We start from the raw sequence: 19,121 nt of genomic DNA, 5'->3' as shown, positions 1-19,121 counted from the left end.
TAAAGCATTTCAAAGCGTGACAGCCCACTTTCAGAGTGGGGCATAGTTCTAATGTTTAACAGGGCTAAAGGAAGGCACTTATCCCACGACGTTTTAGTTTCCAACATTAATTTTGACAACTGGGCCTTTAATATCTGATTCATCCTTTCTACTTGTCCTGAACTCTGAGGGTGCCACAGGGTATGATATTCCCAACGGATTCCTAAAGCATCTGCTAATTGCTTGATAATTTTTGATGTAAAATGCATCCCTTGGTCTGAATCTATATCGTCTATTATACCATATTGAGGCATAATTTCTTTTAACAGTATCTTTGACACTGTCTGGGCTGTGGCCCTGGTACTAAGAAAGGCCTCTACCCAATGTGTTAGTTGATCCACTATTACCAACAGATATTTATACCTTCCCACTTTAGGTAGTTCAGTGAAATCTATCTGAATCTTCTCAAATGGGCGGTATGCTAAGGGCCGACCTCCTAATGGGGTTTGCCATGTCCTGGTCTGATTTATCCTCTGACATATCATGCACCCTTGTACTTCCTGTTTAACTAATTCATAAATTCCCCTAAACCCAAAAAATTTCAAAAACTGCTCTGCAAGTGCCTGTGCTCCCCAATGGGTCTGTTGGTGAAGCCTATTAAAAACCTTCCTTGTATAATCTTTAGATAATAATTCTCTTCCATCAGGCAATTTCCACTTACCTTCTTCCCACTTTCCTCCTATTTTCTCATATCCTTCAATTTCCTTTGAGGTGGGACGGGAGGGATATTCCTGGGTCTTATCCCCTCTGACTTCTGGGATATTTATCATCAATAACGCTGCTTTCTTAACTTCCCTATCTCTCAAATTATTTCCCCAAGTCCAGAATTGCATCCCCACCTGGTGTCCTTTAACATGTACTACCGAAATTGTGTTCGGTCCCCTAATAGCCTCTAGGATTTGTCTTATTATTTCTTCATGAACCAACTCTCGTCCACGAGTGCTGATTAAACCTCTTTCTTCCCAAATTTTTCCAAAGTTGTGGACTACCCCAAATGCATATTTGGAGTCAGTAAAAATGGTCCCTCTCTTCCCTTTTAACCTTTTAAGTGCCTGTAAAACTGCATACAGCTCACAAGCCTGTGCTGACCAACTAGCACTTAGGGGTCCCACCTCTACTACTTTTCCTGACTTCCCATCCACTATCACATATCCTAACTTCCTTTTCCGTTCTATAACCCTTGCCGATGCATCCACAAACCATTTCTCTCCGTCCTCTAATTCTTCTTCTTCCAAGTCCTGTCTTATCTTTGCAATTCTACCAGCTCTGCACAATTGTGATTATACACTTCTAATGCCTCATCAAACAGAAATTGTGCTGGATTTTGAGCAGCAGTTGTCCGTATCTCCAAATCAGGTGAGTGAATCAATATAGCCTCATACTTCAAGAGTCTGGAATCTGTGAGCCATTTGTCTGCTTTCTGTTGCAAGATGCTCCTTACGTTGTGGGGGGGTATATACTACCAATGGTGCTCCAAAGGTGACTTGCTTAGCTTCTACTAGTTGTGCCACTGCCACTATTGCCTGTAGGCAGGTGGGCCATCCTCTGCTCACGGGGTCTAGGAATTTTGACACATACCCCACAGGTTTCTTGGTTCCTGCCCAATCTTGCATTAGTACTCCATGGGCAGTATGGTTACTAACGTCTACAAACAACTGGTTCTGCTTCTTCACATCGTGGAGGCTCAACACTGGAGCGGCTATAAGCGTCTCCTTTAATTCTTTAAACTCTCCTTTGTCTTGCTCTGTCCATTTTATTTTATCAGTAGCCAATTTCTCATGTAGAAATTTCACCTTCTCACTATACCCCTCAATCCACTGTCTACAATATCCCAAAAGTCCCAATAGCTGCCTGACTTCCCTTTTTGTTCGTGGAGGGGGTAATGCAATGATTCCCATGACTCTTTCTGAGCTAAATTTCTTTTTCCCATTCCTGATCCAGTGCCCTAAGTACTTGACCTCTGGCTCTGTAAACTGCAACTTTGATTTTGAAACCTTTAATCCTTTCTTTCCTAAGAAGTTCAATAATGCTATGGTGCTTGCCCTTATGTCTTCCTTTTTTGGACCAGCTATTAATAGATCGTCGACATACTGCAAAAGTTTCGTCCCCTCTGCTGGCACAAACTGACTTAATAATTGTTTGAGTGCTTTAGGAGAACAGGTTAGGAGAATCTACAAACCCTTGTGGTAGAGATGTCCACCTGAACTGTTGCTACCTATTTGTTTCAGGGTCCTCTCACTGAAAGGCAAAATAATCCTGGCTCTCTTTGGCTAATGGACAGGTCCAAAAGGCATCTTTCAAGTCTATTACACTATACCAGGTGTCTTCAGGGGAAATTCAGTTTAAAAGAGTATATGGATTTGCTACTACAGGAAAATGTGGTTTTGTTCTTTTGTTCACAGCCCTCAGATCTTGGACAAGCCTATAGCTTCCATCTGTTTTCTGTACGGCCAAGATAGATGTGTTGTGCCTTGATATACAAGGCTCCAAAGTTCCTCTTTTCACCAATTCGTCTACCACAGGTTTTAATCCCTTTCTTCCCTCAATGGAAATGGGGTACTGTTTAATTCTAATTGGATCCTCTGGCCTCTCTGTTTCAATGAGAATGGGCTCCATTTCCAACCTTCCATCCTCTCCCTGGGTATGCCAAACTTTGGGATCAATCTTATTCTCATCCTCTTCAGTTAATCTGTACAGGCTTACTACTAAATCTGGTCCTTGTACTATCAGATTTATTCCTAGAGCTACAATCAAATCTCTTCCTAATAAATTATAATTTGCTTCTTCACCCAACAATATATTTCCTAAACAAATCCTAGTCTCTGACTCTATTTCTACGTCCTTAATAACTGGGACCTTAAAGGGTTCCCCTATAGCTCCTATTACCATCATTGTGTCTTTGCACCCTTTTGGCAGTCTCTGGAGTGTGGAACATTCAGCTCCCGAGTCAACCAGAAAGGATACCTCCTCCTTTTGAGGTCCTATTTTTAATTTTATCAAGGGTTTTTTAGATGTCTTGGACCCCAAAATAAAAAGCCCTTGACATCGCTAGTCTTCTTGAAAAATTTTCTCATGCTTCATGCTTTTCCTGCAATCCCTTTTTAAATGCCACCTCTTCCTGCAGTAGTAGTATTCAAGGGGGTCCCTTGGATTCTCGAGTGTCCTTCTCTGAAGGACATGCTGCCTCCTTTGGGTTTCATGACTCTGCACTGACCTCACAGGGCTTCAGGGGATTTCTTGCTTTTGAACTTCCCTAACAGCTGCAACCAACACTTTTGCTTGAATCTTCTGTTTTTCTTCATCCCTCCTCACATATACCTTCTGAGCTTCCCTCAGTAGCTCTTGTAATTCCCTTCCTGCCAGTTTTCTAACTTTTCAAGCTTCCTCCATATATCTTCCCATGATTTCCATACAAATTGGGTTTTCAATAATACCTCTCCTATCAGGGAATTAGGGTCTATTCCTGAAAAAATCTGCAGGCTCTTTCGTAGCCTTTCTAACCAGTCTGTGGGGGACTCGTCTCTTCCCTGGCATTCTCCAAATACTTTGCTAATGTTCTGCCATTTGGGGATCGCTTCCTGAATGCCTTGTATTATTATATTTCTTAAGTCTATCATATTTCGTCGGCCATCTTCTCTTTGTGCATCCCACCCGGGTCTTTGGTTTGGCCATTTCTGATCCCCGGGCATGCCTTGTGGATTTCGGTGTTCCCATTCCCACATCCCAGCCTGTCTGATCATCCCTCTCTCTTCAGTAATAAATAGTGTTCTTAGTATTGCCTGCATATCATCCCAAGTGTAAATACTGGGTCCCAAAAACTGGTCAAACCTGTCTGATACCCCTAGGGGATCATCCATCAATCTTCCCATCTCCTTTATAAAGGCTCTTACATCTCCCATATTAATTGGCACATTCACATATACTATAACTCCCGGAGCAGTTGGCACTTCCCTTAATGCGAGAAGATTGTGGCCCTTTTTCTCTTCCTCTTCATTTTCACTACTTTCGCTATTACTCCTTTCTTTTATTTTATGCTGTGTTCTCCTTGCAGGGGAAAAATACATCGCCTCAGGGGGAGCGGTTGGTTTTGGGGCTTCTGCAGGCTGAGATGGGGGTTGGGTTGGTTGTGGGGGTTGAGGCTGAAGGCTAGGATGTGGGAGTTGGGGTGTTGCCCATGCAGGGTCAGGGACACCGGGGGTGCGAGTGGGCGTGCCTGCGGAGGCGGGGGCAGAGGCATTAGATACGGAGGGGGTAGGTTTTCCAAGGGTTCCCATGTCTCGCCCTTGGTCTCAGTTCCTTTTCTGATCTTTACCATAAATAATCTAACTTCTGATCCCTCCCATATCTTTGCATAGTCCCTCTCCTCTTGGTCCCGCAGTTTCTTGCTATTCACATAAGTATTTAGGACTCGACATGCCCACACCTCAAAAGTTCCAAACATGCACCAAATCAAATGGCTCCTAATCACCTTCCCTCCTCAAACTTCCATGCAATAATAATTCATCTTTTCCTTGGATTTTTCTTTTCTTGAGGAACACCCTTCCCAGTATTCTAGCATCAATCCCAGTGGACTATCCAGTGGGATTTCTGGTATATTGCTCTCTTTTTCTCCCAAGGGTTTTTCCTTGGTCCTGCCCAGGGTTTTGCTTTTTCTCTGTCCCATTTTACAAGGTAATATGGTCGGACTCCTCAATAGCTCCTCTCCTTGCAACTTTGTGCTGTGTCTCACTCAGTCACACACAGAGATTTCTAATTTGAACTGGTACTTACCATGCCTAATTTGATTCAGTATTACTGATCTACTAGTCTGGCAGAGAACCAACCTGCAGGGTTTTGACCAGTAATGAGCTCCCCTTTATTTCTCCCTCTGTCTTGTGGGAATACACAAGTCTGAGAGTAAGACAGACTTAATTAGCATAACTAGTCTAGTGACTAGGATGCTGTGGCAAGGACAAACAGAACTTTGAGCTTATGAGAAGATGGGGTTAAAACCTGTTTAAGGGAAAAGATTCAATCAACCCCCTACGATAAAGATGTTGTATAATGCATGAGTTGCTTGTATGGTCTTCTAACCTAATTATTGTAGTAGAAATTATTAACCTTACTGAAATGGTATATAAGACTTGGAAAACCTGAGTAAAATCAAATTCTGATCACGAAATAGTCTTCCCGTCTCTCCATCAATCGCCGATAATTGGTGCTCCATGTGACTGGAGAAGAACCGTCTATCTGACGGCAATCGGCGACACGCCTGGAACTGATCGTGACGTTGAAAGAATCGTGTTTGGGCTCACAATCCCTGTACACTGCGACATGACAGGTGAGCCAGGGGAACTAAAAATATGGGACAGGGAATGTCCACTGAGAGAGACGTCTATGAAACCATGGTACGCCTCCTAAGCAAGCATGGATCCCCCATCCCTAAGAGAGACCTTAAGTCACTTCTACGATGGGTGTCACGCATATTTCCCCATACCACCGCTTCCTCTATTTTTACCCTCTGCTACTGGGACAAGGTCGGTGTAAAACTCTATGACCTGGCTACGCTGCCTGGCCATGAGCCAGAGCTTCACCTGCTCCCTGCTTGGAGGGTGGTCATGGACATGATTAAAAAAGAGGGGGGAAGAGAGGTAACCTGTGAGGCAACCGCAGAGACGGTCCTTGCAGCCGTGTTAAACCCTGATCGGCCCAGGTCACACTCTCCCTCTCCCGTCCACACCCCCTCCCCAACGAAAGCCAGGGACAGAGCACAGATGCCACCTGTAGCCTTGCCGATATCCCACCAGCGACCGCAGAGCCGCCAAACGTTAATTGATTATGCGGACAGTGACTCTAGTAGCGATGGAGAGTCTTTTGACCCCAGCCCCGAAAAAGATCAGGACCTATTCCCTCCAAATATGCATAACAATTGCTTACGGATAAAAAAGAAAGCCCTTAAGGACAGAGACTTTGAAACTGCGGCAGAAATCTTTGTAGCCCCCGGCAGAAATCTTTGTAGCCCCCGTGCAACTCGGCCCAAGGGGGAGGAATCCACGATGGGAGCCCTTAGGCCACTCAGAAATTAAGGAACTGCGCCGTACAGCGACAGAATACGGTTTGGGATCCCCTTACTCCAGTAATTTACTAAGAGCAACCTTCACTACCCACCTGATGACCCCTCATGATGTTAAATTCTTGGCAAACCTTTTGCTCACACCAACGCAATATACAATACTCATGGCACAAGGGAAAAAAGATTGCCGAAAGGTGCAAACAGCAAAAACACTGAATGTATGCCCTGGCTGCCAGAAGGGTCCTCACTTTGCTAATTCCTGTCGCTCTAAATTTTACAAAAATGGCCAGCCTTTGCAGGGAAACTCATCTCCCAGCGCGGGATGGCGATGCGTGAAGACACAAGTTCCACAGCCTCCCCTGGCACAGCTGCCAGAACCAAGCTTCAGTTTCCAGCCAGCCCAGCCCCCGCCGCTCGGACCATCGCAGAACTACGGGCAGCCACTCCAGGAAGCGCCGGGTTGAACATATCAACCAGTAACACAGTAACGTTAACCAACAGCTCTATATTTTGTCTCCCCACGGGAATTGGTGGTCCTTTGCCGCAGGGCTTCCATGCTTTGCTCTTAGGTAGATCTTCTACCTCAGTAACAGGTCTATTTGTTTTGCCAGGAGTCATTGACTCTGATGCAGTTGGGGAAATAAAAATTATGGCTTGGACTCCACAGCCCCCCTGCGTGATCCCCGCAGGCAGCAAAATTGCTCAGCTTGTACTTTTCCCAACAGCCCCCTTGTCCACACCCCCTATAGCTACAACAGAGGGGGGGCGGGTTTGGTTCAACAGGGGTACCACAGATTTTCTGGACACAACGTATCACTTCTCAGCGTTCCACATGCCAATGCAAAGTGTCTCTGAAAGGCAAGGAGTTCATTTTAACCGGAGTTATTGATACTGGCGCAGACATTACTCTTATCTCTCGAAGTCAATGGCCTAATGATTGGCCACTAATGCCGGTCCCCCAAGTCCTTTCAGGGGTGGGTGGGAACACTCAAAGCTATCAGAGCCAATACTTGGTGCAAATTACAGGACCTGAGAGGAGAGTAGCTACCTTCAGACCCTTTGTGGTTTCAGCTCCCCTAATCTTGTGGGGCAGAGATGTTTTATCACAGTGGGGAATTTTCATGCAGTCAAATTTTGCATAAGGGTCATTGGTGCATGCGACACCCCCAAACTAACCTGGAAAATCTCCAATCCCGTTTGGGTGGATCAATGGCCTGTGTCATTAGAAAAACTGCGCGAATTACAGAAACTTGTACAAGAACAGTTAAAAAAGGGACATATAATCCCATCAAATAGTCCCTGGAATTCACCCGTGTTCATAATTAAAAAGCGGTCTGGGGGGTGGAGGCTGTTGCATGACTTGAGGAAAATAAATGAGGCAATTGAGGGAATGGGGCCCCTACAACCGGGGCTCCCTTCTCCTTCTATGATCCCTAGAAATTGGCATCTAATAGTGATTGATATAAAGGATTGCTTTTTTGATATACCGCTGCATCCAGAAGATACACCCAAATTTTGCTTTTCTGTGCCAAGCATTAATATGCAGGCACCGCTTGATTGATATCATTGGTTAGTACTGCCTCAAGGATTGAGAGACAGCCCGACCATATGCCAGTGGTATGTGGCAAAAATTCTGAGTCCAGTATGGGAAAAAATGCCTGATGTTCTGTTGTATCATTATATGGATGATATCCTCATCTGTGCAGAAACTGTGGTTCGTGTGGAGGAAGCAATGCGAGCAGTCTGCCAGGCTGTTACATCAGCAGGCCTGACCATTGCTTTTGAGAAGGTTCAAAAGACCTCCCCCTGGAAATATTTGGGCAGGCGAATAAGCATGCATTATATTTCGGCACAACCCTTCCAAATTTCAACTGAAATCAAAACTTTACATGATGCACAGAAACTGCTGGGAACGATAAATTGGGTTCGTCCCCTGCTTGGGATTTCAAATGCAGATTTGGAGCCATTGTTTGCCCTCCTGGGGGGAGAGCCCGACCTTTTATCACCTAGGCATTTAAACAAAGAAGCACAGATTGTGCTTCAGAAAGTGGCTGATGCTATCTCTCAGAGACAATCAGCCCGTTGGGCTCCTGAATTACCATTGTGGTTAATCGTTCTGAACCCCAGAAAGCAACCCCATGCTTTAATATTTCAGTGGGACTTGGAAAAAGCAGACCCTTTACTAATCATTGAATGGGTCTTTTTGCCTAATAATATGCCCAAGACTATTTCCATGCAGGATGAACTTATGGCCATGTTGATTATCAGGGCTTGTCAAAGGCTGACCTCCTTGGCCGGGAAACATTTTGATTGTATCTTTCTGCCTCTCACTATGTTTTATTTGAATTGGTTGCTACGGATGTCTGAAAAATTGCAAATTGCTTTAGCAGATTACCCAGGACAGATATCTATCCATCCACCTAAACACAAACTGTTAAATTCTTCTTTTAACTTACTCCCTAAGCCAAAGAGAAGTGAGACTCCTTTGCGAGCTATGACAATATTCACAGATGGTTCTGGGAAAACCCATAAATCAGTGGTTTTATGGAAAGATTCTGAAACTGGAACCTGGCAATCTGATATTGCTGTTGTTGAAGGGTCTCCACAAATAGTGGAATTAGCCACTGTGGTCAGAGTGTTTCAGAAGTTCAGTACACCTTTTAATCTGGTTACTGACTCCGCATATGTTTCAGGTATTGTTCAAAGAGCAGAGAATTCTGTTTTGAAAAATGTTAAAAATTACACTCTTTTTTCCTGGTTGAAACTGCTGGTTACTCTGTTAGACAAGAGGACGGCTCCTTACTTTGTTATGCATATTAGGTCACATTCCAACCTCCCAGGTTATCTCACTGAAGGTCTCAAACACCTTCTGGTACAACAAAAGGGGGGAGCTGGAGACACCCCCGCTGAAAGGCTATGCAAAGTCCTATACGTTTTTAATTTCTTAAACTGTTCAATGACAAACTTGAATCCTCCCATGACTAGGCATTTTGCATCATCCACATCGCTTTCCTGCAAGGAAAAACCACCAGTACTAACCTGTGACCCAGAATCTGGTAAAATCCTGGGCCCTTACCCTTCGATCACTTGGGGGAGAGGTTTTGCTTGTATCTCCTCAGAAAGAGGACCTCGCTGGATTCCTGCAAAGAACGTGAAGCCTTTCCAAGAACCTCTGCCAGCAGCCAACACCACCGAGTCCACAGGAGAATAGAAAGAGGAGGAACCTCACCTGGACTGCAGCTGATGATCTTTTGTCCTCTCTAGGAAACTGTGAACTTTGAGTTTTGTGTCAGTATAAAGGGTGTGAAAGCTAGAGATATTACAGAGTTCTTTTGGTGAAATTCAGGCAAACAGCCATTGAAATTTTAATTATACTAGGGCACAAGAAAAAGATAGTCCTCACCTCTTTACTCTCAGGAGGCAAGTATTGAGGAAATCCAAAAATAGCCATATTTGCAAACTGGAATGCAGACAAAACAATTAAGTGAGTGCCTTATATTTGACTGATCTTTTAAAAAGAAAATACGCTAAAAGGAATCTTTTTCTCTCTACAATATAGATCAAAACAAACAAGCAAAAACCATGGGACTGAATCAGATGCTATGCTTATTTATGAATCTTTCTGATCACTCAAAATATATCCATAAAACATTCATCTGCTGAAGGGTAGTGTGTTTAAACTAAAGGTAGAATCTGGTTCTTGGCTAGATAACTTGTTTAGTGGCTGGGGTTTGACACCTTGGCTAAAAGATTTTCTTAGAATAGGAATGCATGTTATGATTTTAATAGTAATTATGTTAGCTATGATACCTTGTTTGCTTCAATGTGTGCAGAGACTGATTGATAAGGCTGTTAAAGGAGTATTTTTGGTTAATACAGAAGGGGGAGATGTGGGAATACACAAGTCTGAGAGTAAGACAGACTTAATTAGCATAACTAGTCTGGTGACTAGGATGCCATGGCAAGGACAAACAGAACTTTGAGCTTATGAGAAGATGGGATTAAAACCTGTTTAAGGGAAAAGATTCAATCAACCCCCTATGATAAAGATGTTGTATAATGCATGAGTTGCTTGTATGGTCTTCTAACCTAATTATTGTAGTAGAAATTATTAACTTCACTGAAATGGTATATAAGACTTGGAAAACCTCAGTAAAATCGAATTCTGAGCATGAATCAGTCTTCCTGTCTCTCCATCAGTCGCCAATACTTTCTTTCCTCTCCCCGGGCCTTCCTGGTCCTAGGCTGAGAAGGCTTACCAGTTCCCCAAATTCCTGAGGGCGTACCTTTCCCTCTTAGACTTCCCGTGGCCGAAGTCTCAACTTCTTCCTGAGTTCCGGATTTTAAGCATGTAATGAGCTTCCCATCAGATATGCTTCCCCCGCGACTGATTGTTCCCTCGCGGGAGTATGGAACTGCAGTTTTTGGGGTTTCGCTCTCACCTCATGATATTATCATGTCTCATTCACACGCTTGACCACTCCCACTCAACCTCGCAGTACTTACGGTCCCTTTTCCTGTGTGGATCTCCATGCACATAGAATTTTTACGAGTAAAATGTGCCACGGTTCAGAGGGCCTTCTCCTGGGTCCTCTCTAGGTCTCTCCGGGAACTCAGAACTCTTTTCTTTTTTCCCCTTTTGCTTGCCGCTCCCACTTCAATTTGCAGTTTGGAATCCAGCTAGGTCTGCTGGTTCTCCTACACCGTCAATGGCTTTGGTTACATGAATGCTGTAGTTTTTAATTTTTTTGCACAAATTATTTTGCAACATATATTACACTAGCAATAGTGAAATAGCTAATGTTGATTGAAAGTACTTGTAAAAATGGCTAGAACATCTGTATGATAAGATAACATTGAAAAGAACCAGGTAAATAACACCAAAAGAGCAAGGAAGACTCTACCACTGACCCTTTGGCTATCAATAACTGTCAAACCACAGACCAGGGGGCCTTGTGAGGAAATAAAATACAAAGCTCTCAAAATTACATCTGCATTGTGGCACATACTCTAAGAAGATGAGGTCAAGGGTCAAACTAAGATAAAGAATTCCCAGAAAATGTAAACTGAAAGAGATGTTTAAATATGTATAATCTTCATAAGTATGCACTTGACCAATTCAGTGAAAAAGTATATAAAAAGAGTTGTTATAGTTAACCGTGTGCATCTAGCTACAGCTATGCACACAGCGCTGTTATTTTTACTTTATCTCTTATTATCCCTTATTAAACTTTTAAAAATTTTAAAGCATAAGCCTCATTTCTCACAGGGGGGAGGTATGCAGTTTCTTTCATATTCCTTTCTTGTCCTATGTGCCTGAAGAAACCCTTCTTGTTATTTTTCATGTCCATAGCCAAGTTCAGCTTCAGCTGTGCCTTGGTTTTCCTGATCCCCTCCCTGCAATCCCAGGCCATATCCCTCTAATCTTCCCAGGATGTGTCTCTGCCTCCACTGCATATGAATTTTGGTTTTGTGTTTTAGTTTGGCTATGTAAAAAACGAGGTTCACTTTCTTGGTAAAATTTTAAAAAAATTTAATAAAAAGACAATTAGGAGACAGAAAAGCAAAATAGCTAATGGCTGGGTGCTTGGCATTCAGCCAAGAGCACACCTTACCATCTCAGAAACACTTCTTTAAATGTACCAGCATGTTGCATATTCATAGACCCTCATGCGTTATTCAAACATTCTTTTGCTTTGTTTCAACCCTCAACCTGCCTCCATTGCATCTTGCAGATCAACATTTTTCCTTGTGGCTCCATCCTGCAGATTATATCTCCTTGTGGCTCCATACTGTCCACCCACTTCCTGATAACCGAGGATCAATAAATTCTTCCTTTGGAGTTTTGGGGTCTGTCACCATTATCTTCATCCAGATAGGGTAATCCAAGAATGTGGGGAATTTCCTGATTATCTTTACCATTCTTCTGAGTTAGCTACATTACAAGAAAGCATTCTACATACGATGCTATAGTCTGAGAATTATATATATATATATCACACTACTATTTCTAAGTCTTGTTAATAGCAGAAATAAAAGAAACATATTAATTCAGCAAAGTTTTCTAACATTATACATATAGCATTCATTTTAATATTTGCGAAAAGCCAATACTATAATATGTGTTTATAACAGGCTAAGAGGTCTTGACCTAGCCAAGTTGACCTCCTGCATCCCCTGCCTGACTTCTTGCATGTTGGGATTGAGAACTCTTGCACCCTATGAAAAAATATCTTAAATATCTCCCAGCTCTCATTTGCTCCTTTACTTCTGAGAACAGTTTCCCAAGGGGTCCCATATGCTAGCACTGAAAGTTTGGCTTTCTGAGGTTTAGGGTCCTGATTCTGCTTTTTACCTCTTCTGTACCCCTCAAGACTGAGAATTCTACCTGGGTATGATCAAAGATATTGTGGCAATTTCTGTCAATAGCATATCTACCCACTTACATCTGGATTTGCTTGCTATGTTCCAAGACATACCTGATACTCTGCAGGATCAGATCACTATTTGTGGGGAGTTTTATTAATTTATGGTTCTCCCTTTTGGGTTCTAGGTTACTGTGCAGACACAAGGGGCTTTTACACATTCAGATGACTCACTGTCTTGTAAATTTATATTTGTTTAAAGAATAGAAGTAAAATAATGTATAACTGGAATTGGGGTATGTTTCACTGAAAGATTGTTTCCTTTGTAGATTGACGAGCACAGGATATGTGTTTGTGTACGAAAATGACCACTCAATAAAAAAGGTATGGCCATTTAAGATTTTGCAGAATTTTTTCTCTGAAAAACTCCTTCCAATAGTAACATTATTTATATTAAAGAGATCTAGAAATACTGATCAAAGGCAAAACTCTGTTATACTAGACAATATGTGTGAGGTACCCAAAAAATTTATAAAACTTATGCTAATCTGAATAAAGTGTTTGCATTTTTGTAGTGGAGATTCCCACGTAGCCTCATGTAAACTACGTATTGTTTACATATTTCTCCTCTGGGAGGAGTCTTGTGATTGATGGTTATGTTCACCTACAAGGTCGAAGAGGTGGCAACCTGTGTAGCCAATCTTTTATCTTTTGATAAAGTGTATATATATGGAGTCAGAGAAATTAAAATAGAGCTTTCCTGCTTGACCTCCTGTTGCCTGCCTCGTTCTTTCATGTCCCTAACAGTGACAGATGGGGATAAAAGTAGTTTAACTGTCACCATTTTATGGAGTGTAATTTTTTCCCAAGATCATCTACGATGCAGTTAGTTGATCTGGGAATTAATTCTACTGTAATTTCTTCAGTATTTTTATATTGCGTTAGGGTCACCATTCTTTTAAGCTATCTTTAAGTGATCTCCTGATCAGTGAGCTACTCAATGAAAACTTTCCAACACTTTTTTGTTATACATGTATATTTGTACTTTCAAGTCTTGAATTGGACATGAAGTGTACAATTCAGGTGCCTGAATGTTGGTGTCTTCTGACATTTAAGGTGCTCAAGGGTGTTCAAGATAGCCTTGCAGGGCTAGCAGGTTATAGACAAACTGGAGACATGTACCTCCTGGAATTGCTGCTCAGGGCTGGGCAGGATACCTTAGGCCATATGAAATTGCACTAAACAATTATTTTTAGGTACTGGAATCATTCCTTAGTGACTGCTTTTCATGTATGATTTGCTTTACAACCTTTTTTCTTACTGTCTGGTGATCAGCCTGGAGTCTATATCCTCCCCCCAAAAAAAACCCGTTTAGGTTTTCAACTCCAGTTAAATCCCAATCTTTCAATTAAGTTCTTTACTTTCATGGGAAATTATGAACTTCAAATGCATCTGGATTGAAACCTGTATGAATCCAACAGTAAAGTAAGCTGATTTTCATTTTGAAAGATGTTTCTTTCCTTCTCTCTCTCTCTTTTTTTTTTTTTTTTTTTTTTTTTTTTTTTATCTTAAGGACTCAAATAACCTCTCTGACTCTGAAACAGGATGAGATGCATTTATTATTTTTGTACTGTCAACTACACATTGAAAGTTATCTGAAGGATATCCGGAGGAACATGGGAGAATTGTATAGGAAAGAGAAAACAGATGTTGATGTTAGTATATAGTTAGTTTTCTTTTGTCTTATTTTTTCCCCTCCATGTTGCTGCTTCCCCTCCCTTTTTTGTTTTACTTTTACTGTTTTATTATTCCCTGTATTTTTTAAAAAATGATCTGAAAGGATTGCATAATCTCAAAAACTGATTCATTGAAACTATTTTTCACAACCTATACCATAAGGGCGTTCAGTATACAAGTCTGGTAACAGTTCAATTTTTGTTTTAGCATTGGAGGTTATCTTTAATAAAATATAACTTAGAAATGTGATACATTGGGAAGAATGTTACCTTCAACCTGCACTGAAGGTGAAGAAAGTGAAAATACAATAATTGACAGCAAGTTGGTATGAGGCATAAATTAGGTTTCAGAAGTGGGACTTGATTCTGTGCAAATATCTTGGATATTAGTGGTTTGGAGCTATTAAAAATAGTTCTGAGTTGTTGGTAGGAAGATGAGTGTCTAAGTAAAAATGCAGTTCACACTAAAGTTATTTTGCATTTTTAAGAATAAGCTATAATAAAAAGGTATTAATGAAATAATCTATGCTGGGGAGGAAGCATGGAGATAATCTTGTACCCACATAATGCAGTATTCTGGGAACATTCATTTTAATTTTGAAAGTTCATAAGAAACAATATTTCTCTTTCTACATTTTAAAATTATATAAAGAAGTAGATGTTAGTGTGTAATACCCTGAAAAGAGAAATATAAATAGTTTTTCATTTATTATTATTGCAAAAATGTGTCCAAAATATTATCTTTCTCCTTTCATGTTCTGTATTTTGAAATGCTGTAAGATATTCAAATAATTTACTAGAAATCAAGTGTATAAATCAATTTCAGGAAGTCTCACAAACACAGAATTATCACCAAAATATTTAGGTGTTCTCAGCACCAATCATTTTGTGGATTGACTTTGTAGGACGTAGGCCTCCAGACTGACATTTTAAGATTTTATTTCAGTGACATATACTTAAAACAATTGTTTAATAAAAAACAACTTTTGACTGCTTTAACTAAAGTTTTTTCTGAAAAAAATTGCCTTTATATACATGTTTTCACCATTATTCCTTATTTATTCTATGTGATTGCTGCAGAATAATTGCATTTTATTTTGTTTTATTGCAGCGCAGTTGAAAAATTGAATGTATAGTGACTTGAATACATATTTATGTTGGTGTGTAATGTCATGCATTAGTAACCATTCTGCTTTTTGATCAGCATTTTAACTGATGAAAAGATGTCTATCTGATTGTATAGAGCTACATCAAATTCTTGAACTGCATGCCTTAAGAAATTTTACATAGAAATGCAAGTAGGACATAGCAGTGATCCTGACTGTACACAGAAAGGATCATTATTTTTGTGCATCTCATGGATTGCTGGATTCTCTGTTTTGCTGAGTCATATCTCATACAAGTTAGCAATAAATTTTAGTGCTATGTAGTAGTTATAACCTGAGGACTTACTACTAAAATTGCATCTAGATGGCTTTTGTTCATTCCTAGTGATGGGAAACATCTTTAGCATGTTCAGCTTTTTCTGCTTACAAGATAATTTAAAGAAAACATTTTACTTTAGAGCAATTCTATACTAAAGACCTGAGATTCCAGGAGGAATACAAAAATGAAACTATGTAAAATGAAAAGATTTTTTTTCTTTTTGAAAGCTGTGAAGATATGACGATAACTTTAGGGATTTAAGAAAAATAAAAAGACAGAATTTTAAAATGAAGCTATAATGATAGTGCTATCATTAATTATCTTAGTTTTTCTAAACAACTTTGTACAACCTTTCTTTACCTTCTAGCACCTGGTAAGATAGGAAAACTACTTCAAAAATGAAATCTCTTACTTAGCAGATTACTATCTAAGTATCAGAAGCCTATGACCATTGCAGTGTTGTTACTTGGAAGAGCTGTGTTATTTGAGACATTATAAGAGTGTAAACAATGAAAATATGTTTAAAATAGTGATGTGTTGCTACTTAAATATATATATATTTCATTTATTTTATAGAAAATTTAATGAAAGACCTTGATGTAATAACAATTCCTAGTAAAGATGTTGTGATGGTACATGAACCAAAACAAAAGGTGGATTTAACAAGGTACCTAGAAAACCAAACTTTTCGTTTTGATTATGCCTTTGATGACATGGCTCCTAATGAAATGGTTTACAGGTATGTGTATATGGGGGTTTTTGGGAATTTTTTTCTCATATATTTTTGATGTCAATAACTGTGGGCTTACCTTGGTCATGGACTTCTATTCTCTCTGTTATCAGATATGTATGTTGCTAACTCCATTCTTTTGCCTGTTTACCTTTGGTTTAGTTCTGTTTATCCTGAATCCTGCTCTCAGTTCTCCTCCAAGGCTTTTCCAGGCTCTAGTGTGTATTGCCTCCTCAGGAGGCAAACCAATCAGGAGAGGGTGGGGAAAGAGAAGAGTGAGATCCCATGGTATTTGGATCTTAATTTTCTTCTTTATTCTTTTGTTTCACTTCCACAGTTGAAACAGAATAATGCATACAACACTTTAAAAAACTTGTTTAGAAGTAACTGTTTACCTTGTACAAGTTTCTAAATGGATTAGATACAGTAGCAGACAAGGTTTTCTTCAATATGATAAAACTACTCATATTTCTATACTGAAAAATGTTCTCAAGAAATGTACTACTCTATTTTCTTAATATTACTTTACTTAAACTGTATTTTAAGTATTTTTGAATCCATGAGCTGCAACACTGAGTTGCAAGCTTTTTTTAGTGTTAAAAAACTTAAATGCCTTTTGAATTTTAAAGGAGAATCAGAGTTTATTTTTCAGAAGGATCAAGATTGCAAATAAAGGTTCTACTAGAAGGAAAGTTTGACTGTTTTGACATGGTACCATTTGGAGTTGTATAATGCTTTACAAAAATTTTCTAGACATATTTGTATTTTGCCTTATTTAAAAATACATTTAATTAAGTCTATGTTTTATAAATCAGCAAAATAAACAATTTCAAACTCAATTAAGCAGAGATAATGGAATGTGCTTCTTAGGTAGATAGGTTTCCTGAAACTGATTGGGAATATCCTCTTGAGGACAAAAAAAAGGTATATAATTGGAGGATGCAAAAAAGAAAGACTAAGGCTGATCAGTAATCATCTGGTACACTTTTGATGAAAACTGATGATTTGTTTAAACTTAGATTTTTGCATAACCCTTGGCTGCTGAATGGCATAATCTTACCCATATTATTTTTGTAAGTGATTCGTTTGTTCCAAAGTGGAATGAAAGGAGGTTGTAACCCCTCAGTGTTTCTGTTAACAATCATTCTTGTCTCTGTCACTAAACATACTTTATTTGCAAACTCCTGGAAAAAGTTTAGAAAGAGAGACACTTGCCTCCATCACCTGGTGGAAGTAACCACCATAAGGTTGCCTTTTGATTTTGGAGATATTCATGAAGTAATAGTGATAAGCAGCTGAATTAAGAACAATAGCTACATTTATTTAAGTAAAAATTAAATCTCTAAAACAAAAAAAAATATATTTTGGAAAATATTTTTGACACATCAAATAATGCTTAAGGGATAACTGGATTTTTCCATTCTGATGAGCCTGGGTAGATGTTTTATTGAGCCTTGTCTCAGCATAATTATGTTCTCAAAATATTAATACATGCAATGTGGCTTTGACCACTTGTCTTCTAAACATAATCTTGGAAGCTGATTTAAGGAGCAAAAACTGTAGTGGATTTTTTGTATTGGCAAAATCTAAGCATTTAAATGCTGCACTGTCCTACTTCTGCATCTTATAATGGTGCCTTCTTTAGGGAGCTCCAAACTCCATGTAGTAAACTGTGCCATGTTGCATCACTAAAACAAGAAAATTCTTTTTCTCGGGGTTTGAAGAAAAATAAAATTTTCGTAAAATAAATGGGAAACACCTTGTAGCTTTTCTCTAATTTTTTAGGATATTTGAATGCCCTAGAGCTGGTATCCTCTTTAGTTCAGGAATTAATGTGGAGATGTCCTCTGGCCTCTCAAAGTTTAGAACTGGTTTTGTCACTTCTGGCATTAAAATTTATAGTGTCCTAGTGGTAGTGTGGGATTCTTAAAGTAATTAAATTTTTTAAATACTGTTGTTTTTTACATTTAAGGTTTTCAGCTCGACCATTAGTAGAGACCATATTTGAAAGGGGAATGGCCACTTGCTTTGCATATGGACAAACAGGCAGTGGAAAAACCCATGTAAGTATTTCCTCTACATGTCAGCAATACACTTCTTCTTGTGTATTATACACTTTAATGAAGTCTAATAAGTTACAGATATGTAAGTTATAGTTTTGTGATCTTTATAGTGTATTTTTTGTCTTTTTTTTTTTTTTCTAATTTAGACGATGGGTGGTGACTTTTCAGGAAAGAACCAAGATTGTTCTAAAGGAATATATGCACTTGCAGGTGACACTATTGTTCTGTTGGCTTTTTGCAAATTAGTTGAGGTCAATACATTTCTACTTCCTGTTGTACAAACATAAGAGTCTACATATTTTACATTACAGTGGAGCTTTGGTAACATAAAAAGTAGTTTCTAGGTGTGTAGTTTTTACATGGTAAGGTATTCATAGATAACTTAAGAAATGTAAGAAATATAAGTGATGATTGAGTTTACAATTTTTGAGTCTTCTGCATCTTCCAACATAATGTGGCAGTTTAGACTGCAGTGTTTCTTAATTGATTGACTTGATTGACTGTTACACTTGCAAAATATATGCTGTAAAATAGATTGTTATGTATTAATGAGTCTTCACTAAATGAAAATACATAACTACATTTCTTTTTATTTTGTAAATTTATTCACAGCTAGAGATGTCTTTTTAATGCTAAAGACGCCAAATTATAACAAGTTAGAACTTCAAGTATATGCAACATTTTTTGAGATCTATAGTGGTAAGGTAAGTA

General features: G+C 39.4%; 1 protein-coding gene and 1 long non-coding RNA gene across 2 annotated transcripts in view; one reads left to right on the top strand and one right to left on the bottom strand.

Moving 5' to 3' along the window:
* Positions 1-19,121, top strand: part of LOC136373324 (kinesin-like protein KIF2A) — a 178,589-nt gene that overhangs the window by 107,555 nt on the left and 51,913 nt on the right. Inside the window, 5 exon segments of the mRNA XM_066338219.1 lie at positions 12,786-12,840; positions 16,194-16,356; positions 18,320-18,410; positions 18,557-18,620; positions 19,023-19,114. Of these exon segments, the coding sequence (XP_066194316.1) occupies positions 12,786-12,840; positions 16,194-16,356; positions 18,320-18,410; positions 18,557-18,620; positions 19,023-19,114 (465 nt within the window).
* The window catches only part of LOC136373345 (uncharacterized), a 253,545-nt gene that overhangs the window by 189,319 nt on the left and 45,105 nt on the right, over positions 1-19,121 (bottom strand). The gene's annotated exons all lie outside the window — the stretch shown is intronic.

Source organism: Sylvia atricapilla, chromosome W (genome assembly GCF_009819655.1).
Source record: "Sylvia atricapilla isolate bSylAtr1 chromosome W, bSylAtr1.pri, whole genome shotgun sequence".
NCBI lineage: Eukaryota > Metazoa > Chordata > Aves > Passeriformes > Sylviidae > Sylvia > Sylvia atricapilla.
This window is presented reverse-complemented; position numbering and strand designations above follow the sequence as displayed.